Source organism: Anoplolepis gracilipes, chromosome 6, assembly GCF_047496725.1.
Source record: "Anoplolepis gracilipes chromosome 6, ASM4749672v1, whole genome shotgun sequence".
Taxonomy (NCBI): Eukaryota; Metazoa; Arthropoda; class Insecta; order Hymenoptera; family Formicidae; genus Anoplolepis; species Anoplolepis gracilipes.
In genome coordinates this window covers 4,344,836-4,357,315 of record NC_132975.1, presented here as the reverse complement: position 1 = coordinate 4,357,315, position 12,480 = coordinate 4,344,836, and the positions used below count along the sequence as shown (strand labels likewise).

The window sequence follows — 12,480 nt, the reverse complement described above, 5'->3', positions numbered from 1 at the left end:
TAATTTTTCCATTTCTTCTCCAGTTTCACAACCTAAGATCACTGTTTTGTTACTTCCTTTTCTTAGTTTCGTTATTTCCATTTCCATATTTTTGATATCTACCTTTTCTTTTATCAATCTTTTGGTAGCTTCACTCTCCTATTCCACTTTAGGTTTAATAATTATAACATTTTCTTTTTTCTTCTCTTTAGCTGCTTCACTATAGCTTCTATGTGTTCCATCTGATGGACCAGATATCCCTTCTTGTATCATTTTTCTTAAATCTTCCAGTATTTCTTGTTTAACATTTTCCATTTCTTCTCGAACTACTTGTTTAATCATCTTTTTACATACTGTTACATCTTTCATTTCTTTCACTACTCTTACAAGCCAATCTATTTTTATATCAATACTCGATGATCCACTCGTACCTACTGTTCTGCTTTCACTACTTGGTGTCACAATCGATCCTGTCGTCGATGTTGACATCTTCATATCTTCCTCCCTATCGCTTTCAATTGTAAATTTCTCAAATGGGCCTTGACACGACACTAATTCATGGTTTTTATCATAAACTTTATGTTTACTCAAACATCCTGGATGATAAAAAAGTTTATTGCATGACTTGCATGTCACTACTTGGCTTTTTATTGCCTTCTTACATGCCGAACATCGATATTCTTCATATTCATCATTCATATCGATAATTATCGACCGAAAACGCTAAAATCAGCTTAGACGGTCAATTACCTTCGTATTCACTTCGTATTCCACACGTCATCACCTTTATGTCCACCATTAATGTCTACCTGTTGAGACCTCGATACCTCAGGCATAAGAAATGTAGCTCTTGCACTCACAAATTAACACATCCCGGCTAAATAACACTCATGGTTAATCCTGATCTATGCAACTATGATTTGAATATCTTTTGATCACTCTTCCTGCTTATTTAATCACTTAAAAGTTAGCACTTTTATGGAGCGATGGTCTCACACGTCTTCACTCAGAGAGAGGGGAGGGGCGAGAGAGAGGGAAGGGGGAGAGAGAGGAGATGAGAGAAAGGGGGAGAGAGAGGGAGGGAAGGAGAGAGAGGGGAGAGAGGGAGGAAGACGGAAGAAGAGGTCCATAAATGATAGAATGTAAGGTCACATAATGGATCGAGAAATGAAGGATAGAGATAGGTATTATATGTGGGAAGATGAAGAGAGAGGGGAAGGAGCAGAGGGTCAGAAAGGCGAGAGGAAAGGCATGGAGCGTAGGATAGGGAGAGGGATATGGGATCGTGAAGGAGGATATGATTATGTATTTTAACATTGTACAAATGTATATATGTATATGCATGAAGGAGAGGGAGGAATGATACTGTTAAGGGATTTCGTACTCTTCTGAAAACACCTCGGCAACCCTTAGGGGAGTCCGGAATAAACTCTATTCTACTCTATTTTAACTATAATGAATAATAAACATATAATAAATTAAGAGTCAACAGAAAACTTGTGAAGGATCGGTATCTACAGATGACTGACAATGAGTTTATTTCGCAATGTTGGTTATAGTGACGCTGAAATTTGCTCATTATTCCTGTTGATCCTTAATTGTAAACTAAATTCTCAAGCAATTAGAACTTTTGGAACTAATGTTATTTTTTATTTTTTTGATATATTTATTCTATATTAATTCCTCTATTTGTGATCTATTTTATTTTTTTTGTTACTTGTATCTTAGGGACTTGGACACAAATGTCAATACAGTATAGGCACAGTAGCACTGTGGTCGCAGATAGATAATATTGAAAATATTTCCGTTGGTTGTCAAATGATATTGCAAACAAATACAACGACGACATACTACAAGTAAGATTATCACTATTCATGAAAAAAATAAAGTATGATAACACTTATATATAATTTTTCATATGTGTACACATACTTACAAAAAATACATACTTTTGTATGTAGGGGTGTGGGGGGAGGAGTGTGCGAACGTTTTGGCTTGATCTTTTCAAGCACTCTTCAGCGCATTAAAATGACAGAAAATAAAACCAAATATAAAAAACAAACAAGTTATTCGCAAACATTAATAAACCATTTGACAAGGTCAAAACGCTTTAATCACCTCTGTATTATAATGAGGATAATTTTTATTAATATGTCGGTAATCGTATCGAACATTTAATTCGCGAACCGTGCTGTGAGTAAGATGGAAAAAATTCACCTCGTACAAAAGCTCGCGGAGGACATTTTCAAAGTCACCTATCGTCAACATGTAGCTTAGGAGGTGTGTGAAACTGATGTTGTAGTTCACGATTGTCCTGGAAGTCGTCATATTTACATGAGTAAAAATATATGCAAATTATTAAACAAAACGCATCATCCATTTCAATGATCAAGTCAATAGTTCAATATAATTTATTTATATGTCAAACTTCTATAAAACAATTTATTTTGAAATGAACAAAACTGAGATGCGATAAGAAGAGAGAAAAAATTAAGATTAAAATAATGGTGTGTCAGTTTATCTAATTAAATTAATGAACAAATATATGATAGTAGGTGTACTTACATTGTTGTATAAAATTCACAAATATTATACAATTAAGATTAAATTAATCAGAACTCTTTTCCTTCCGTGACAGTGTTCTACTACACAGCTTATCGGTTATGATACGAATAGATATTTTTACATGTCGACTATTATGAATCTTTTCATGTACAACCTTCAAACGGTTGGGAGATTGTTGATAACATTACAGTATATTTCAGGTAAACAATCAGTGTCAGTCTGTAAATTAAGACTATTTTTTCGTCGCTTTATATACACTATTTCAGAAATTAGTCTTTTATTATAATGATGTTCATTATCTAATATCGTTACGTCATCTCACTTGAAATCATGATTATTATTGATTCTATGCTCCGTTATAACTGACTTATTTAATGTAATTCTATTAATATGCCTCCTATGCTTATTAATTCTTGTGATAAGTTTTCTACTTGTTTGTTCAACATAAGAGGCATCGCAGTCTTTACAATTTATTTTATATACAACATTGGTATTTGAAAATTTAGAGATGACATCTTTATGTGTTTTAATGAATTTGTTTAATTTATTGCGACTGAAACACGCAAGTCTTGTGTTAGTATCTTTAATGATGTTATCAAGATTGTTTGTAAGAGAAGGTACAAAAGGAATCGTGAAATATAAGGAATTTTCATCTTTGTCACCTCCTTTAGATTCATCAGTATGATCGCGTATTAAGAATTTCAATCGTTGATTGATATTGTATTAAAAGTAAAATCTAACGGGTAACCGTTTAAAAGGAGAACTTCAATAATGAATTTTATATTTTTAAGATGGAAAACAGGATATGATATAAAAAATAATCAACTAAATTCATTATCATGCCCCTTTTTTGACATTCAGGATGTTGTGACAGGAAATGCAAATATCTGGCAGAAAAAGTTGGTTTATGGTATCAATTAAATATGAAAGAATTCTTGTTGCGAATTATGGTATCAAGAAAATTGATAACATCATCAGGTTCAGTTTCTGCAGTAAATTGTAGCCTCGGGTGAAAAGAATTAAATATTCCCCTGGTGTGGTTAATAAGATGTAAAGGGGCAGCCAATATTATATCGTCTACATATCTAAAATAAAATGGTGGAGTATACTTGATGGATTGGAGTGCTTTGGATTCTAAATCTTGTAAAACGATATGCGCGATAATGGGGGGGTGGGGGGAACCCATAGGTGTGCCAAACAATTGTTGATATATAATTTCAACAATTGTTTGGCACACCTATGGGTTCCCCCCACCCCCCCATTATCGCGCATATCGTTTTACAAGATTTAGAATCCAAAGCACTCCAATCCATCAAGTATACTCCACCATTTTATTTTAGATATGTAGACGATATAATATTGGCTGCCCCTTTACATCTTATTAACCACACCAGGGGAATATTTAATTCTTTTCACCCGAGGCTACAATTTACTGCAGAAACTGAACCTGATGATGTTATCAATTTTCTTGATACCATAATTCGCAACAAGAATTCTTTCATATTTAATTGATACCATAAACCAACTTTTTCTGCCAGATATTTGCATTTCCTGTCACAACATCCTGAATGTCAAAAAAGGGGCATGATAATGAATTTAGTTGATTATTTTTTATATCATATCCTGTTTTCCATCTTAAAAATATAAAATTCATTATTGAAGTTCTCCTTTTAAACGGTTACCCGTTAGATTTTACTTTTAATACAATATCAATCAACGATTGAAATTCTTAATACGCGATCATACTGATGAATCTAAAGGAGGTGACAAAGATGAAAATTCCTTATATTTCACGATTCCTTTTGTACCTTCTCTTACAAACAATCTTGATAACATCATTAAAGATACTAACACAAGACTTGCGTGTTTCAGTCGCAATAAATTAAACAAATTCATTAAAACACATAAAGATGTCATCTCTAAATTTTCAAATACCAATGTTGTATATAAAATAAATTGTAAAGACTGCGATGCCTCTTATGTTGAACAAACAAGTAGAAAACTTATCACAAGAATTAATAAGCATAGGAGGCATATTAATAGAATTACATTAAATAAGTCAGTTATAACGGAGCATAGAATCAATAATAATCATGATTTCAAGTGAGATGACGTAACGATATTAGATAATGAACATCATTATAATAAAAGACTAATTTCTGAAATAGTGTATATAAAGCGACGAAAAAATAGTCTTAATTTACAGACTGACACTGATTGTTTACCTGAAATATACTGTAATGTTATCAACAATCTCCCAACCGTTTGAAGGTTGTACATGAAAAGATTCATAATAGTCGACATGTAAAAATATCTATTCGTATCATAACCGATAAGCTGTGTAGTAGAACACTGTCACGGAAGGAAAAGAGTTCTGATTAATTTAATCTTAATTGTATAATATTTGTGAATTTTATACAACAATGTAAGTACACCTACTATCATATATTTGTTCATTAATTTAATTAGATAAACTGACACACCATTATTTTAATCTTAATTTTTTCTCTCTTCTTATCGCATCTCAGTTTTGTTCATTTCAAAATAAATTGTTTTATAGAAGTTTGACATATAAATAAATTATATTGAACTATTGACTTGATCATTGAAATGGATGATGCGTTTTGTTTAATAATTTGCATATATTTTTACTCATGTAAATATGACGACTTCCAGGACAATCGTGAACTACAACATCAGTTTCACACACCTCCTAAGCTACATGTTGACGATAGGTGACTTTGAAAATGTCCTCCGCTGTTATGCATACTATTTTAATATAAGTTTATTGTATGAATAATATATGGTACAGAGATATATATTACGCCGTAGACACTTTTATTATTTGTACTTAGCTCCAGTGTGTGTAGATTCGCTAGTATCGCTTTAGGGTGGACTTACAATATCCCTAACATTTCCCTTTTACCGAATGTTCTTTTTAGTTTTACAAATTTAATCTCCTAGGTCGTTTTACAACTCTGCCGACTCTTGTTTTTATTGGAGTTTGCGAGTCTGAGCAAGTCTCTTCCAAACCTGTGTCCTTATTACTTAACACTTCTTCACCTTGCTCATTTTTTTCTCTTTCTCCTGGATCTTCTTGTATCTCAATGTAACATTTCTTTGTTTCTTCCTTGTTCCTATCTTCTGAACGTTTAAATAAATAATGGTCTTTATTGTTTTCCTTGCATTTGTTAATTTTTATGAATTTTCTGTTTCTGATATATTCAGAACCATTATTTATTTTTACAAGATACGTTCGACCTCTAACTTTTCTTATAACTATTCCTGGCGTCCAATTACTTTCCGGTTTTAACTGTACTATTATATTGCTTCCGTTTTGCAATTCGGACAGCGTTTTTACTCCTTTTTTATTGTATTTTTTATAGTATTGTTGTTTTCTCATTTTTTCTTTGAGTGTTTTATTAAGTTTTTCCTTATTTACTATTTTGAATTGTAATCCTATGTCACTAGTAGGTATTGTAGATCTTAACTTTCTACTCATTAAGATCTGAGACGGTGAGACATTTTCAAGAATTGGTGTGTTTCTGCAGTGAAGAAGCGCTAGATAAATATCTTTTTGTTCTTCTAACACTTTTTTGAACATATTTCTATTTTGCCGTTTGTACATTTCGTTCAGCCATTCCGTTTGATTGCGCGTAAGTAGGAGAGGTAAGGATGTGAATAAATTCCCATTCTTTCGCAAACTTTTTGAAAATATGTGATGAGAATTGTGGTCCTCCATCACTTACTACTATCAAAGGTATGCCATGCCTGGCAAATGTTGCTTTAAGAACATTTACAACCTTAGAATTACTATTATCTTCACCTAGTTCTTCTATTTCTACAAACTTTGAATAATAGTCAATTACTAATAAGTATTTTTTTTTTATAATTCAAACAAGTCACAACCTACTTTATTCCAGGGTATTATTTTTATTTTATGTGCATTTTTATTTCAGCTCTTCTGACCTTTGTGACTTTGAGTATTTAATGCATAATGAGCATGATTCTATTATTTGCTTAATTTCATTTGCCATTGTGGGCCAAAAAACAGATTGTTTTGCAAGAGATAGACACTTCTTATACCCTAAATGACTATAATGTATTTTGTTTAGCATTTTCTTTCTCAATTTGTACGGTTTTACTAAACTAGAGCCCTTAAAGACCAAATCATTGCATATTGTAAGTTCTTCCTTAAATTTAGCATATGGCTTTACTAAATCTTTAAGTTTTTTGTGGTTTTTAGGCCAATCTTCTTGTATGACTTTTTTTAGATTGATTAACTCTTCATCGTTTTGTGTATTTATCGTAATTTCTTGTAGTTTCTCTTTTGTCACGTTTAGTTCTGACACTATTAGGCATACTTGTGCTTTTATTTCATTATCGAAATTTTCACCCTCTTTCTCATTTATGTATGCACGTGACAACGTATCTGCTATTATCAATTGTTTCCCTGGTTTGTATTTTAAATCAATGTATTTTTGAATTTGTAGCAGCATTCGTTGTAATCTAGGCGGACATTTATTAAGTGCTTTCTTAAATATAGAAATTAATGGCTGGTGATCTGTTTCAACCGTTACTTTTTTCCCGTATACATACTCGTGGAATTTATTTAGCCCAAAACATATTGCTGCCATCTCTTTCTCGATTTGTGCATATCTTTGTTGGGTTTCCGTTAGTGCTCTAGAAGCATACGCACACGGTAAGATGTTTTGTAGTAAGACGGCCCCTACACCTGACTTTGAACTATCTACTGAAATCACGACGTCTTTATTTACATTATAAAACTGTAATACACATAAAACTGTAAAACAGTTTAGTCAATAATTTGTTCTTCAAAAACTCTAGCGCTATTTCTTGTTCAGGTCCCCATGTAAAAAGTACATCTTTCTTTAAAAGATTTCTCAAAGGTGCTGTTTCACTTGAAAAATTTGTTATGAATTTACTCACGTACGTTAACATACCTAATGCTCGCTGCACGTCTTCTTTATTTTTAGGCGTTTGCAATTCTTTTTTATGGCTATTATTTTACTTTCATCTAGTATAACGCCTTCAGCACCAATAATATGCCCCATGTATTTAATGCTATTTTTTCCAAATTGGCACTTTTTTAAATTAAATTTAACTTTGTTCTTTTTGGCTGTTTCTAATACTTTCCTTAGCCTTTCATCATGTTCAGTTTTATTTTCCCCATACACTATTATATCATCTATGTATATATCACATCCTTCACAATTCTTAAAAATTTGCTTAAACCTATCTTGGAATACTTCAGGGGCTGATTTTATACCGTACGTCAGTCTTAAAAACTTATATCTACCGAATGGTGTTCCAAATGTACACAAATCGGTACTTTCTTTGTCTAAAACTATTTGATAAAATCCACTAGTTGCATCTAGTGTGCTAAAACTTTTGCTCCTGATAATTTAGCCGTTATTTCATTCAGCGTTGGAATTAGACAATGTTCTCGTTTAATATTGTTATATAGATCTTTAGGATCTAAGCAAATTCTTAAGCTGCCATTCGATTTGCGTGTTATTACCAGGGCGTTCACCCAGTCCGTTGCCTTCTCCACTTTTTCAATTATTTTATCTTTGACTAACTCTTTTAAACATTCCTTTAATTTATCTAATAACGAGAGAGCTACTCTTCTCGTGGGATGAATTACTGGCTGAGCATTTTCTTTTAGTTTAATGCGATATGGTTTTGAGAGACAACCAATTCCTGAAAAAATATCTTTGTATTCCTCTACTATCTCTTTGTACGTGTCATTGTGACTTATGCTATCTATTTTTTTTATAATGTTTAGTTTTAAACATGACAATAATCCTAATATTGCTGGTGTATTTGTATTCACAATGTAGAAATCTATTCTGAAAATCCTATCATTTTTCTTTACGCTTATTGTACATGTGCCTTTAACTTTTAATTTATCGTTTGTGTAAGACTTTAGCATCGTATTTGTTGGCTTTATTTCATAGTGTTGCTTAATCCTACTGATTTTAAATGCACAACTGACAGTACATTACACATTGTGCCTGTATCTACTTTAAACTTTACTTTAACATTATTTATTTCTAACTCAGTGAACCAAGCTTGCTCTTTGTTATTCTTATTTTCTATCGTCTCTATGAACAAGTATTCTTCCCTGTCATGGGATGTAAGAGTGTCTACTTTTTTGTCCACATTTTCATTAATTTCATTTAACCTTTTTTTACTGTTGCTTTTACAAACAATCGTAAAATGATTTTTTTTGTTACATTTTGTGCAGTATTTACCATATGCTGGACATTTATTTATGTTATGGTTTCTGCCACACTTCGTACAATTGACTATTAATTTGTCTTTACTCTTGTAGACACTTTTACCTCCCATCAATTGTACCTGTCCTGTCTTTTTTGTCTTTAATAGGTTTACTGTCCCTGAACTTGCTGTTTCGCCTACTGCTTCCATTTCCTTGCTCTGCATTTTTGCCTTCTCCATCACTTTGCATTGGTGAATGGCCTGCTCTAATATCAGTGAGTCGTCTTGCAGCAGTTTTTCCCTCATCTCCTTGCTTTGTACTCCACAAGTGATCATGCATTTAATTAAACTATTCTGTAAGTCACCCAGCTTGCATTTTTGTGCTTGTTCGGTCAGTTCCACGATGAATTGTTCCAAAGACTGTCCTTCTTTTTGTCTCGTCGTAAAGAATACATATCTTTCATATGACAGATTCTCCTTAGGTAGGAAGTGTGCTTCAAACTTTTCTAATAAGATCTGCAATTTATCCCTTTCTGCCTCTGTCAATGTGAAGGTTCTGTATATTTTAAAGCCTTCCTTGCCTATGTAATGCAAGAGTTGAACACACTGTGTTTCTTGTGACTTTTTTGATACTTCTGACGCCTTCAAGTAGTTTTCGAATCTACTTCGCCACATTTGCTAGTTTTCTGCAATGTTTCCTGTCATTCTCATGGGACTAATGCTTCTTGAGTCTCCCATTTTGTTTTTTGTATAACGTTCTTCTTCATTTTTATAGCGCGATTGTTCGTATACCTCTTACTTCTTTTTTGGTTAGGTTATATTGTACTTTTGTGATTTGTCCTTTTATGCTTTTTCGTGTTTTATTTTATAATTTATTTACTTTTATTTTTTCGACTGCGCCATGTTATGCATACTATTTTAATATAAGTTTATTGTATGAATAATATATGGTACAGAGATATATATTACGTCGTAGACACTCTTATTATTTGTACTTAGCTCCAGTGTGTGTAGGTTCGCTAGTATCGCTTTAGGGTGGACTTACAATATCCCTAACACTCCGCGAGCTTTTGTACGAGGTGAATTTTTTCTATCTTACTCACAGCACGGTTCGCGAATTAAATGTTTGATGCGATTACCGACATATTAATAAAAATTATCCTCATTATAATATAGAGGTGATTAAAGCGTTTTGACCTTGTCAGATGGTTTATTAATGTTTGCGAATAACTTGTTTGTTTTTTATATTTGGTTTTATTTTTTGTCATTTTAATGCGCTAAGAGTGCTTGAAAAGATCAAGCCAAAACGTTCACTTTCCTATATTATTTCATAATTTCTTTATCTCAATTCAATACGCCTTTAATATATTTTTATGATATTATATTTGTAATAAACTTTATGTATTTTTTATATTCTTAATTTTAATTTTTAACGTAAAAACTACAGCTCTCCATACCTTACAATTATTTATTTATATTTTATTAAGTTTAGAGAGTTTTTACACACCGTTAATATTTGTATGTAGTTATATATATATCGTATGTATATAACGAGTGACAATTAACGTTGTGTTGTACATAAACAGTTATTATTTTGAAACAAATAGGCCGAGCCTAATAAATAAATAAAATGTTATGTAGAGAAAACTTATGACATTTATTACTGTCAGTATAAAAAATATAATAGTTTAATAATTTCAATATACATTATAAAAAAAGAGCAAAAATTGCACGCAAAATTTTTTTTTCTTTTTTATTTAAAAAAATTTGTATTTTTTTTTTACTTTTATTTATTTTTATTTTATTTTTTTATTTAAAAAATCTTAAAAATAAAATAAGTAAATATTTAGCACAATATGTATTAATAGCGCGATTTCAGGAAGGAGAGCAATAAAAAGTACAACAAAAAACATATTTCTGAGTGTTGTTTTGTTTGAAATTTTTTTATAATAATATTTATTGCAGAATCCACGATACGCTTTAGTATATTTTATATATTATAGAAGTACTGAATGAAAAATATATTTTTTATGCTTAAAGCATTGATTCTGACACTTGTGTTTAGGTCTGGACTATAGTGTTACCTTCCATATACATCTCTATTTCATTATTTGGCTTATTACATGGCTAAATTGACTTGTATAAAAGAAGTTACACGCCTTACCGGATTCTAAACCAGTCGATTAAATGATCGAAATCGAGGAAGGAAAATATAATTGTTTCAACACAACTCGAATAATCATCCGTTATATATATGTATATATATTTTTATTTATATATGTATATGTATACATATATTTTATATATATATACAGGGTGGTCCATTTTAATCCATCCAGCTGAATATTTTGGAAACTAAAATCGGTAGAGAAAAATTTTTCAGACAAAAGTTGTATGGTTTATATATATATATATATATATATATATATATATATATATATATATATATATATACACCCAGATAGCAAGTTGCCCGCAGGTTGCTATTAATTTGCTTGAACTTCTTTGCTTTCTATATTGAGGAAAGCGGCTTTCGATTTTGTCTATTGGATTGTCGACTTTTATTACCACCAACAACACTTGTAAGCAACTTGATGGAAACAGTTACCTTTTTATGAACTGATCGTATATTAAGTTGTTAGAAACAATAGGGCAACATGACGCAAACAGTTTCTTAAAATCTTACCCTGATTTATTGCTAATAATGTAACGGCATTTTAATGAAAATAATTGCTGTTAAAAAAAGAGATCAAGGAATTTTTTAATGTCTGAGCGACGAATATCGCTAGCGTTAACTATATACTTATCGATCTCCGATTGATATACATTTAGATCTAAAAGTATACATCAATTATAGATCAATGAGTATCAGTTAACGATAAAGATAGTCATCGCTGAACGTTACAAGGTTACGGTTAATTTGAAGGCATAAATAAATTTAATACTATCAATTTTTTTCAAAGAACAAAAATAAAATTTTTTTATTCTATGTACCTTCTTGTTATAGAAAATTTTTTACAATCAATATATAAAACTATTAAAAAACAAACAGTATTTTAACTATTTAAATAAAACAATATTTTAAATTTTTAAATAAAACGAAAAGTATTTAAATATTTGTGTTAACTTAACTTCTAAATATCTGTTTTATCTCATTGCAATACTAAATCTTGAAATAGCTTTATACAAATGTAAAAAAAAATTGGTTTAATCCGGACTCCCCTCAGAGTTTGCTGTGTATATCAACCTTTTTACAACCCTACACTTCCTATATCCTTTACCTCAACTTCCATCTCCTGATGAAGGATGGCTTATCCCTCTGACTTCAACCGCAGAGTGTGTCTTTTCTGCAGACTTTTTACAGGAGCGTTCGAAACGATCACGTTTGGCATGACCACGGAAAATATTGCACAGAGTTCAATTTGTCCACGTTCAAAATGGACACGTCCGATTTGGCTACGTTTGAAATGGCCACGTTCGAAACGACGGCGTTCGAAAGGGCCATGTTCGGAATGGCCACGTCCGAAATAGTTATCTTTGAAATGGCCGCGTTCGGAATGGCCACGGGAAATATTGAATAAAGTTTAATTTGTCCACGTTCAAAATGAACACATTCGATTTGGTCACGTTCGGAATAGCCACGTTTGAAATGGCCACGGTCCCGATTAACCACGTTAATATTGATGTACGTGC

At 31.6% G+C, this 12,480-nt stretch overlaps 1 protein-coding gene across 6 annotated transcripts in view; it reads left to right on the top strand.

Moving 5' to 3' along the window:
- The window catches only part of LOC140666976 (post-GPI attachment to proteins factor 6), a 119,777-nt gene that overhangs the window by 13,192 nt on the left and 94,105 nt on the right, over positions 1 to 12,480 (top strand). For all 6 annotated transcript variants that reach the window (XM_072894542.1, XM_072894543.1, XM_072894541.1 and 3 more), the window contains exon 4: positions 1,708 to 1,835. In XM_072894542.1, the coding sequence (XP_072750643.1) occupies positions 1,708 to 1,835 (128 nt within the window). The remainder of the gene's footprint in view (positions 1 to 1,707; positions 1,836 to 12,480) is intronic.